This window comes from Petromyzon marinus, chromosome 16 (genome assembly GCF_048934315.1).
Source record: "Petromyzon marinus isolate PM22_M1 ecotype Great Lakes invasive population chromosome 16, UKy_Petmar_22M1.pri1.0, whole genome shotgun sequence".
In the NCBI taxonomy this organism is placed as follows: Eukaryota; Metazoa; Chordata; class Hyperoartia; order Petromyzontiformes; family Petromyzontidae; genus Petromyzon; species Petromyzon marinus.
In genome coordinates this window covers 1,742,288-1,754,703 of record NC_133682.1, presented here as the reverse complement: position 1 = coordinate 1,754,703, position 12,416 = coordinate 1,742,288, and the positions used below count along the sequence as shown (strand labels likewise).

The following is a 12,416-nucleotide window of genomic DNA, read 5'->3' as shown; positions in this document are numbered from 1 at the left end:
CCTGGCTCAGAGGTCAGAGCATTTCTGGGAACCCTGGGTTCAAATCCGGGCAGTTAGCCAAAGGTGCAGCCCTTCATCAATCCGCTGCTGGATTATGGGTCCCAGCACTCACCAAACCGCCACTCGTGATTAAACTGGATTATTTATCGCACAAATTGAGGGTCTCGGCCCAGTCACCAATGACTGCACACACACAAAGCTATAATTAATTGAGGGGTTTTTTTTCCTATCACTTTGGATTAATCCAGCTCTGAGGAGTAAACCTGTTGGTGTGAGTGACAAGCAAGGAAAGTTCCTTTCAGGACATGAGGAGGGGAGTGTTTCTGAGTGTGACGAAAGAGGCTTTACCAAAGTCGTTCTGCGATGCCATTTCCCGAGGCCATTCACTCGCACAAGGTGGTCCACCGCTTCCCTTGAGAGTTACCAATCGGAAATTTCACACCTCATGGCATGATGCTGAATTGTTAAATATATTATGAAAAAATAAACTCCTGGTGGCAGAAGCAACACCAATCTCAAGTCAGGCCTCAACTAAGAAGTATCATGATCGCGGTTTCAGGTTAAATAACAACTATATATTTAAATCAATGATCAAGACTCTTTTTCAGGAGGATCCTGTGTTGGGCCTAGTCACTGGATGGTGAGAGATGGCGATGTCTCAGGAAGGCCTTCATCCAGCAGCGGATTCATCATGGCTGATGATCATTCTGTATAAAGACATCCTGCAAAAAAGTGTTTTTTTCATAAAAGTGAGGAGATTAGGGAACCCGGAGAGAAGCCGCAACATTTATACGAGGGGGCGATAACACGCAACGTTCCACACGGACAGGCTACACAGGGGCTTCGCAAACCCACTTACTGTACTGCTGCCTCGCAGCCTGGCTGGTTTTGAGGTTCTACAGATCTCAATGTGATTCACCAACCCTTGCCTGCAAATTGCTGGGTGGCCCATGTACACAAACGTACCCGTTTACGGATTCGTAATCCACAGCACGCGACTTCTTTGGGACGGAAGAGCCAGGTTTGATTATTACTTCTTCCCTACCCTCTGTGGGAGGTTAGGTTGCTCCGGTGCCAGAAGCCAGGCTGTGCGAAGTGCACGTGACAAATTCATAAACAAATTCATAAACAAATTCTTAGAGAAATAATAGTAATTCATGACCGAGCCAAACTCTCCCTCGGTGTCGCGTGCAGGTGAGTGCCAAAAACCGCTTCGCTGTACGAATAATCAGAACGCATTCCGGTAAACTATGAACAACCAATATCTCGGGCAATAATAAACGAAGTACAGTGAAGCAAATCGTCCTTCGCCATTATAGAATCCTGATGCAGACATGCTAAATGTTAAATGCCATTCCGGTTGTGTCATTAGCGCTGCACCCATAGCAGTTTCGCGTTACAGGCAGCTGGGCGGCCTGCGCCCACTGGCTCAGCGCTGAGCCGGGGGAGCGTGGGGTTCACGGTTCGATCCGCGTATCGCTTGGAACCTCTGGCGGGAAATTACAGAGAGCTGTACAAATGGACGTTGAGGACTCTGTGACATCATCTTCAAGAGTCGGTCACTCTGAGACAGGTAAAAAATAGATATCTCTGTAATCGATATAATTAATTTTACTGTTACTCCAGCGCAATGCGACTTCTACATTGTAAGTGTCATGTTACGAGATGGATCATTTCACTTGAAACTTTTCCAGCCAGCAGTGCACCACCCTGTGTTGGAGAGTGGCACTGAATAGAGGACGTCACAGAAGAACTTCTGAAGTCAGTTCAAGAGGGCCTCTTCAGCCACACTCGGGGCGCACAGTGTTAAATATGACCCCGTGAAAATTTTACGTCAAAGTGATTTTTTTATTTTCAACACTCGATTAAGCCAAATTGCAGTGAAAGTTCAAGTTCGATCTAATGGGTTTTTAGTGCAGTTATCGGTAGCCGGGCTTAATCCATCGATTTTCTACGCGCAGAGAGCTCTGTTTCATTGCGCGAGGGACTGAGAATTAGATTGAACCCAGGATTCCAGCTGTACTGCCTCGGTTGGTTCCCTGACCCCTGAGAGCCACTCGGACAACTCCAACGTGAGCACATTTTATCGCCCAAATCCCAACGTAGAAGATTATCCAAAATTTAAATACATAAATACCGCACATTAAAAGAGGGCTCTGGGTCCCTGGGGTAATCAAAGCATTACCCAAAGCAGAAGGACAAGTCAAGTCAAGTGTATTTGTTTAACCATGTGAGAACTCAGGAACCCAGGCCATCTCATGTATAAGAGTAGGCACCACCTCGTAAGAATTAACTGAATTCATAATTCCAATTGCCGAAAAAGCTGCCATCGAAAGGTCGGGCGTCACGTGGAGCAACGCGCCGCGCGATCCGAACTCCACACGGGAGAGCTGCAGAGGCAGAGGAGTCTCCTTCCCGCAGTCAGAATCAGAATATTTATTAATACTGGAGGAATCCAATGAGCTACAAAGCTATTTTTAACAGATGTCCAATCATTTCACAGATGTGACCCGGCCACGACCACCAACCACACCCGAGACTTAAGGACTGACCTGCTTCGCCGTGCCAAATCAATCGTCGCCCAGATTACCAACGAGAATGAGGAGGACCGTGCATTGTCGGATGGCTAGGAGAGCGTGCCTTGCGGGAGGCCTTGTGCCGTCTCGCAAAAGCCTCACATGAGGAAGAAAAAGAAGATGAAGAAGAGGAGGAGGAAGAAGAAGAAGAAGAGGAAGAGGAAGAAGGCCTCCTGACGCCGTGCGGTTCGCGGGGGTATATTTGACCGCACTTCACCACACGCTGGTTTGGTGAAGGCGGGGAGGGCAGCCGTTGGAGCATCGTGCCGTGCGACAATGGATATTGCCGTGCCGCTCTCTGCCGACAGTGTAGCGCCCCGGTATCCTATAGCACCTGCTTCACGCATGATGGTCCGTCCTGCTTGGTCTTCAAGATCTGATGAGACCTGGCGCATTCCGTGTGCTTGGTTCATATGCCAATCTTGTATGAATAAATAATATACAATTATTTCCAGTTATTATAAATTCACTGCTGGGTGAAGGTTTCCCCATGCCTTGTCAGTCACAGTGGTGGCCGGGGGTGGTGGTGGTGGGAGTTTAACCATACTTCACCACACTAGTCAGTGTGGCAGGTTGGTGAAGAACAGGGAGGCCACGACTGATGTTAGTCACGGTCGGGAATCGAACTCAGGAATTCACGCTCGTAGCGCAGCACGCTAAAACCACCGTACCACGGTTCCACCACCGACCTTGCACATTAAAATTAAATCAGCAGCTGCCCTTATATAACCGTATGAGGCCTCCCTTGCAAAAAATGATGATGCTCTTCGATACATTCCCAAGTGGACAGACAAAGGACACCGAATTGATTAACGGTGTGCGGCAGCGAGAGGAGCTCAGCCCGCAATTGCCTCCGAGCAAACGCGGGCGCGGGCAGGAGGAGACACCGTGGCCACGAGGGATGACAGCCGATGGACGAGAGCCGAACGCGGAGCGGCGGACAAAAGTAGGCAATGCACCCGAGAGCACGACCGCCACGGAGATGGAGCAATGAGATCGGCTCGCGCGTGCGGGAATGATATGATGAATCGTGGCATCGCGCGGTGCCGTGGGATGTCGACGGATGGCGGAAGCCTTTATCCAGCAGTCGAGAGAACGTGGCTGATGCTGAATTTGGATAATGACCCAGCAACATAGGAAATATGACACACAGACTTACAGTATGCTAACCGACCAATAACAATAATGATTATGATACAGTAATACAGCCATGCAGACCTTGGAATAGACATCAATAGGTCGGCAACTGAGAGCAAGACCCCAAATCAGACGGAGGGATACTGTGAGAGCACAGAGGGTTGGTGTCCACTGGGACACATCTGAGACAACTTGGCAGAAGAGAGGAAGCAATGGGGTGGTGGTGGTGGTGGCACCGTTTGCGTTGTCTGCGATGACTTCTTTCGGCGAATAAGCAATTGTGTTGTTTCAATTTAACACACGGAGTTCTGCATTCGTCATATGCGACTATTAACTAAATTAATGAGACTCGAGGAATATTTATGGGTGGAGTGGTGGCACAGTGGTTTACTCACTGAACTATGACGTGGGAACACAACTAAGCAGATAAACACACCTCACATTTTTGTCCTTCCACAAATTAATATTTTTTTTAATCCCATCAGCCACATCGTCATCTGTGAGTGCATTATTTCAGTAGCATTGGCCCACCACAAGCAAACTCAGGACCGGTTACGACACGCATTGTATAGTCAGCAGAGTCAGGCTTTCTTGAATTATAATCAATGCTGGTGAACTGCCAGACGTTTCGATTTAAAGCTTTCGTGACTGCAGGGATTCATCTTCTTGGTTCTTTCGGTAAAGTCACGTAGAATGCAAATAAAATAATAAAAATAAAACATAATAAAATCAAATTCTCACGACGTTTCGGCCACAACACAAGTAGTCTTCTTCAGGTGAAGAAACAGGTCTGTCCAGAAGACAGCGCTTGAGTGAACGCTGCCAAGCAAGGACCGCGTCTTTAAGGTGTGTGGGCGGAATTAACATATGAATTAGCATGTTACCCAGCCCCACCTCCGGAGCGGAGGAGGGTGGCGACTGGGCACGAGAAAATACCAAAGCAGAGCAACTAAGGTGCGCTGCTCTGTCCTGTGTTGCATTATAACTGTGTTATAAACTGGACTACTAATCAATACAATATTATACCTTCCAATCTAAACTACATGGTATAATATCATATCCATAGACAAATTCCACCTTTGAATTATACAATGCGTTAATTTACACTACCCTATACATTAGACTATAAAATATTAGACTTGTAACATTACACTATGTCTTATTCTATGAACCCAAATATATACCACACTGCTGTATATTCACTATGCAATTACGATACTATATATTGCCTTATGAATTATATTAAACATTACAATGTTATACTATTTATTATTATACCACATGCTATAAACCATATTATTAACCGTGGTGTGAGAGGTATTAAGAGGCAGTGCCAGCGAATGGACTGCGGTCTGAAGGTCACCGTGAAATACAATTAATTAAGAACCGAAATGGTTTATAACATCTTTCCAATGGTTACTAAGCCAGAATCCATCTTCTCGGTTGAAATTGTCTCTGTGTTTGTATATGTGGATGGCCTCATGAACGAATCTCGCATGGTAGCTGGATGGCTTGCAGAGAACCTCCGTCTTGGAGAAGTCAATGTCATGTGAGCCCACTGAATTATAACAGTGATCCGCCACGGCTGAGGAGTTAGTCCTACCGTGTTTTAAATCTGCTTTATGTTCACGGATGCGGTCCGAGATATGTCGTTTGATTTCTCCAATGTAGCTGCTACCACAGAGGCAACTTAGTTTGTAAACGGCCGGGTACTGTATGTCTGGAACCACATCTTTTACAGACGGGACCAGATCACGGATTTTATGTACTGTGTTGAATCGGACCTGTAATGTTTAACATAATTCATTAGGCAATATATAGTATCGTAATTGCATAGTGAATATACAGCAGTGTGGTATATAGTTGGGTTCATAGAATAAGACATAGTGTAATGTTACAAGTCTAATATTTTATAGTCTAAAGTATAGGGTAGTGTAAATTAATGCATTGTATAATTCAAAGGTGGAATTTGTCTATGGATATGATGTTATGGCATGTAGTTTAGATTGGAAGGTATAATATTGTATAGTAGTCCAGTTTATAACATGGTTATAATGCAACACAGGACAGAGCAGCGCACCTTGGTTGCTCTGCTTTGGTGTTTTCTTGTGCTCAGCCGCCACCCTCCTCCGCTCCGGAGATGGGGCTGGGTAACATGCTAATTCATATGTTAATTCCGCCCACACACCTTTAAAAGACGCGGTTCTTGCTTGGCAGCGTTCACTCAAGCGCTGTCTTCTGGACAGACCTGTTTCTTCACCTGAAGAAGGCTACTTGTGTTGTGGCCGAAACGTCGTGAGAATTTTATTTTATTATGTTTTATTTTTGTCATTTTATTTCCATTCTACGTGACTTGCCCGAAAGAACCAAGAAGATGCCAGACGTTTTATATGCAAGGAGCCTCCTCTATGTGCGACATGTGTCCTAGTGCATCGCAAAACTAATTTATTATTATTTTGTGTTATGAACCAGGCCCAAGTGTGAGTGCTGATTGCAGGCCATGGCTAACATCAGTGGTGAGTGATATTTGAACCGGTCCTGAACGCCCCCGTACCCCCCGTACCCCCCCCCCCCCCCGTGTACCCCACTTCCCAGCCCCTCCACCAAGCCGCCGGTACGACCTTCACGGCATAGAGAAGCCTTCATCCAGCAGTAGATTTACAAGGTATATTTATCCAAAATAGAGATTTTTGGGTTATAGTACGTCAATATAAATGTATCGTTACACGATCTAACCCATCTAACCCACACACCTTTATTGTGGATAATATTGGTCGCGAATGCCTACGTGTTCAACTGAGCCGTATCTTGATATTTGAGTCTGTAATATTAGTCCATCATGGTTATACAAAACACCTATCTGCTAATTCCAGTTTACCTGCCCAGACAGATTAATCAAATCTGGAAATGACGAGACATCCCATCATAACAGAAATATCAATGGAGGCCGGATATCTCTAGTTTCAAACAAACACAGAACATTGGTGAATATGCTGTACTGATGAGTCCCGGTAATGACGAAACCGGTCGACAGTTGTCCGTTTGGCCAATGCCCATCCGTCAGTCACATTTGCTCAAATTGATTTCGCGGTGACCCAAGGCAATGCAGTTATCTTCAGGAACTGTTGATGATTGTTCGCACAATGCACACGACGCAGGCCAGGCGAACGGCACTGGTCACACAGACGGGAGTTAACGGTGACGAGCAGGCAAGCGGCACAAAGAGAAGTGGCCACCTAAACGCGCGCACGCACCGACAGACGCGCGCAACTCTCCTTCCAGGAACACCGGCCAAAATCGAACACGCCTGCAGACGAAAAACGCAGTTCCCATCCGCGACATCGCACCCATAATCACCGGCCCAGCAAGCACCGCTTTGGACAACCCCGACGGACGTTTATTTACCGTTTGCGCACCCGATCACGAGGTGCTCGGTGTAAAACTTTGGTGTTTTACGGCGGTATCAGAACGGCTCTGCGCCCACAATTCACGTCGGTTAAAATGCGATGTTATTGTTATTAAAATCAATAAAGCGAACGGCTGTGGAATTCGGAGGTTTTTTTTCGATGTGTGTAAAATATTCCGGGAAAATCAACCGGGGAAGCATTACGATGCAGGACCCTGCGAACAACATATGTATGACGTTTCCCTCGACATAATACAGCGCTATTATTATTCATTGTCATCAGACATGTTCAATCCACTGCTAGTTAAAGGCCTTCTCAAGCTGGAGTCACCTCTCATGACGAATTCATATGAAAAAAATATTAATTATTTACAGCCCTTTGTCAATCCACTGCTGGATTAGGCGTCCCCATGCTACGAAAATCGTGGGGGGGGGTAGGGAGGGGAGAGGTTGTTTGACCATACTTCGCCACGGTTGGTCAGTGCAGGTTGCTGGACATTGCTACAGCGGTCAGCATAATCCACAGCTCTGCGCCAGGCAGCCCGGAAGACGCAGGAGACGCGCTGGGAGGCCAGCGCCAGTCCACACTCACCCGGGGCGGGAGGCCATGGCGAAGTCGACGGTGGGCCGGTGGGCCGGTGAGACACTGCCCTCTCCAGACGCCGACGACTCCCCTCCGCCAGCCCACTGCGGCACCACCACCAACGCCGCCGCTGCTGCCGCCGGCTCAGCCCCGAGCACCCGCCCCGGCGTCACACCACCATCACCCGGCACGCAGCAGCCCGACTGCCCCCCCCCCACCGCCAGCCCTCCCGTCAGCCTCCTCGCCGGGGTAGGGGGCTCTCTGCGTACGGGGGGGGGGGGGACGATGCGACTCAGACGCGAGGGACAAGTGGTGCGGCGTGGCACAGCGCGCCACCGAGAGGAAGGGAGGGCTGTGGGGGAGGGCTGTGGGGAGGGCAGCCAGACAGGGCGGGTGGACAGACCAGCAGGCGGGTGGAGTGACGGTGGCGGCTCTGCCTGGTGTGATGCTGCTGCTGCTGCTGCTAAGGCTGGGGCGATGGGAGCTGTGCAGCCACAGCACTCCGCATCGGAAGGGAGGAGGAGGAGGCTCCCGAGTCGTGGGGGGTTCGGTGGTGGTGGGGGGCGGGGGGCAGTCTTGAGATATGCCTTGGATGGTTTGGTCTGCCGGACTTAGAGGCTCCGCTGGGCTCCCCCACTCCCACAACCGCCACATCGTGAACCCACCGTGCAATTATTTGCCTAACAATTATTTGCAGCATATTTAACTCTTCCCATCACCCATCCGCACTGACCGGCGCGGTGATGTATGATAACATAAAAGCACGTGACTGACACGTTGTGTGGAGAGGCCTTAAACCAGCAGTGGATTGATAAATTACTGTGAAATATAAACAGTGTATATAATTAATTAATGCTGCCCCCCTACTTATTTCCCTGCCCCCTATTTTTTATTTAAGGAAAAACGAGACCAACCGTGGGATCATTTTAGTAATAAACTCAAGAAACGATAAAACACGCGCCTCGTATGAATTCCAGTAAAATGTTGATTGTTGGGTAAGTACCATGCGCTGGAAATTGTGAATAAAGAAAAAATTACATTTGAAAAAAAAATGCGGTTATTTGATGATGACATGGTGTCAAATGCGTCGCGAAGCTAACACGCGAGGTGTAAGTGTAATGGGACGAACGCGCATTATTTTTAGATTCCCGTGTCAAGCAAGCGAGGGCACTTTTGTGGGTCGTGCTCGCTGGATTACTGGGGTAATCCGTAACGAACGCCACTTAAGTGACAGCTGCCACTCAGCCCCGCTTGTTGACGCGCGCGCGTCAGATGACCCGGGCTCCGTGACGCTCACCGCCCGTTGCACGTCACAGACACCCCCGTGGGCCCCTGCGTGTCGTGAGTGCCCGAGCCCTGACGCTGCCCGAGTCTCTTCGCCTGCCGGACACCAGACGTCGGCGATGGATGTTCACGGCACGGCTTGTGCCACGCGACTCGAGAGACGTGACGCGGTGCGGCGTAGCTTGCCGCGTGATGTGCCCGGGACAGCAGCAGATGTAATGGACAATGTCGTCATCGTCGTCGTCACGGCGCCGAGGAAAAGCGATCCGCATTCCTCCTGTGCTGTGGCGTAGCTATGGAGAGGGTGCAGGCAGTGCAACTGCACCGGGCCCCACGGGACGGAGAGGCTTCGAGACGAGGTGAAATTCGACCAGGGGGGGCTCATTTGTGTTCTCACACGGGGGCCCATGGCAACCTCGCCACGCCGCTGCTCTTTTCCACGTCGCGCCGATCCACTGCTACCCTAAACCTACACGAGACGTTCAACATCACCCTTGCCTTAACCCAGAGGCCGCTGCACTTGACAACGTGTGTATTCGGAGCGTCTGCTCATGGCTTTGTAGGCGCACTCACTTATTCTGATTGTCACCCTCACCTACGTTTAATGCTCGTAAGGCTTTTTATCAATTCCAAATGAAATTGCCATGCATTTAGACACAATGCAGTGTCGGTAACAAATTTTAAGCTGCATGAATACAAAAGTCTCCGTAGACGCTGCGCGCATTACCATATTATAATGTGGCTTTTAATATATTTTCAGTGTGCTGGGGTGGCATTTACAATTCCATAATTCCTGATCAAATCCGCATTGAGGCGGTGTATCATCTCCTATGCACGGCCCTGAGTCTGTGGTGGAAATTCAACATGATGGGGGAGGGGGAAGTGGGGGACGACTCCATCCATAGGACAATTAAAGTTGGCTTTTCCACAAAATGGTTGTAATTTTATCGACCCTGGATGGGAGGGATAATTGGCTGAGTCAACCCACCCAACCAGCATTCTGAACTCGCAGCCTTTCTGGTTGCCAGCCGCTGAGCCACAAATTATATATTATACACAACACAGTCACTGATAGCACGCCGCTGCGATTTAATAACGTGTGTAAGGAGCGATCGTGGTCACATTTCCCCCACTAGACCGTGGGAACCCAGCTCAGGCACTCGTCCTGAGCCCCAGTCCCGTTCATTATAAATACAAACACCTTAAATGGCAACAGAGTACAAAGACAAAGACCAAGTTCCCCCGTGCAGCCTACACAGACTGTTGGGGTAAGTGCCATGCGCAACCATCTGGGGGTGAGTGTTCAACACTACGCCCGGCTGACTGTGCCTCCCCAGCGCCTAGGTTTAGACACCACACCAGGTAAACTCTCTTACGGGCGAGTCGACCTATGTCCAGGCCCAGGCACCAGTCCATATAATCACCACTGATGTTAATCGTGGCTGAGAATCAAACTCTGGCCGCCGGGTTCATACTGCAGTGCGCTAACCACTGCACTACCACTCCCTACAAAGATAGTGCGTACACACACAAACACGCACATACACAAACACATGCCAGTCATCATTGCGCACGCCTGTGATACTTGGCTTTAACGGGAAAGGTTGATGGATCACAGACCCATTTTGAAACTCTCAAACCCGATGGACTGTGTGAGACGGCAGAAGAGCAAGTAGGTTGTGAACCTGCCTGCGCAGACATTTCGTATGGATGTACGTTGAACTTCTTTCGCATCGTACGTAGCCAACCGTGCCAATCGGAGGCGCGGGGGAAGAACAATACGCTAAACACAAAAAAGCAGCTCTCAAGAAATTAGTTTAAAATTTTTAATTACATAGCTCCAGTGGCTTTCTAACATCGGAAGGAAGAGCGTTCCAGACGGCCGCAGTATCGCACCTGGAAGCTCTTATCTCCTCATATTCGTGGGCTATCTCCAGGGGTACTCCAGTTTCCTCCCACATCACACAAGATACTCGCAACTGGAACTGCCCGACACATCCGAATGTTTGACACTCGTGAGAAAATTAAAAAAAAACAATGAGACCGAGTGAAGCTTTCCTGCAGGATACGCGACCGACAAAGCTATTCGACGACGCGATGCCACTTTGCTCCGGGAATTGTCATCGCTCAGTGTTACTACGTCCTCGAAATAACTGCCCCCTGCTGTTCTCGAGGAATTTTAAAACGCAGCTTGGTGACCGTGATGGATCGCTGGCCAGTTACGTGACCATCCTGGGATGCAAGCCAAAAACGGGGCCGTGCAATCGTCAAAGTAATCTACGCACAAGTCTGTTATATAAAGCCCCGATAAATTGACAATCACATTTGACTCCCCACATATTGTTGTTGATACTTGTTTTACTGACCTGGTAGAGATGATCAGTTGGATTATCTCCAAACCCAGACTGGTCCAGTTTAGGTCCTTAACACGTTTCACGCTGTAAACGACTGCCGGTGTTTGACACTTGGAGATAAAACCATTGTTTTTAATCCTCAGAGCTGACAATTATGGAATTTGAGTGCAGAACCGAATTAAATGTGACGGGTTTTATGAAGTCATCGGTGACGGCTGAGGCCATCAACTCACTACAGTTGAGACCGCAGCTTAATCACAACTCCGTTTATGCGTTAGTCCATTGGTCTCTATGTGAGTCCATTGGTCTCTGTGTGAGTCTATTGGTCTCTGTGTGAGTCTATAGGTCTCTATGTGAGTCCATTGGTCTCTATGTGAGTCCATTGGTCTCTGTGTGAGTCTATAGGTCTGTATGTTAGTCTATGGGTCTCTATGTGAGTCCATTGGTCTTTATGTGAGTCTATTGGTCTCTGTGTGAGTCTATAGGTCTTTATGTGAGTCTATGGGTCTCTATGTGAGTCTATTGGTCTGTATGTTAGTCTATGGGTCTTTATGTTAGTCTATGGGTCTGTATGTTAGTCTATGGGTCTCTTTGTGAGTCTATAGGTCTGTATGTTAGTCTATGGGTCTCTATGTGAGTCTATTGGTCTCTGTGTGAGTCTATTGGTCTATGTGTGAGTCTATAGGTCTCTATGTGAGTCCATTGGTCTCTATGTGAGTCTATTAGTCTCTATGTGAGTCTATTGGTCTCTGTGTGAGTCTATTGGTCTCTGTGTGAGTCTATAGGTCTCTATGTGAGTCCATTGGTCTCTATGTGAGTCTATTGGTCTCTATGTGAGTCTATTGGTCTCTATGTGAGTCCATTGGTCTCTATGTCAGTCTATTGGTCTCTATGTGAGTCTATAGGTCTGTATGTTAGTCTATGGGTTTCTATGTGAGTTTATTGGTCTCTATGTGCGTCTATTGGTCTCTATGTGAGTCTATTGGTCTCTATGTGAGTCTATTGGTCTATGTGTGAGTCTATTGGTCTCTATGTGAGTCTATTGGTCTCTATGTGAGTCTATTGGTCTCTATGTG

At 48.2% G+C, this 12,416-nt stretch overlaps 1 protein-coding gene across 1 annotated transcript in view; it reads right to left on the bottom strand.

The window, feature by feature from the left end:
* The window catches only part of AFF3 (ALF transcription elongation factor 3), a 178,179-nt gene extending 170,013 nt beyond the window's left edge, over positions 1 to 8,166 (bottom strand). Inside the window, exon 1 of the mRNA XM_076067341.1 lies at positions 7,712 to 8,166. Within this exon, the coding sequence (XP_075923456.1) occupies positions 7,712 to 7,728 (17 nt within the window). The 5' untranslated portion in view covers positions 7,729 to 8,166. The remainder of the gene's footprint in view (positions 1 to 7,711) is intronic.
* Positions 8,167 to 12,416: the final 4,250 nt, after the last annotated feature.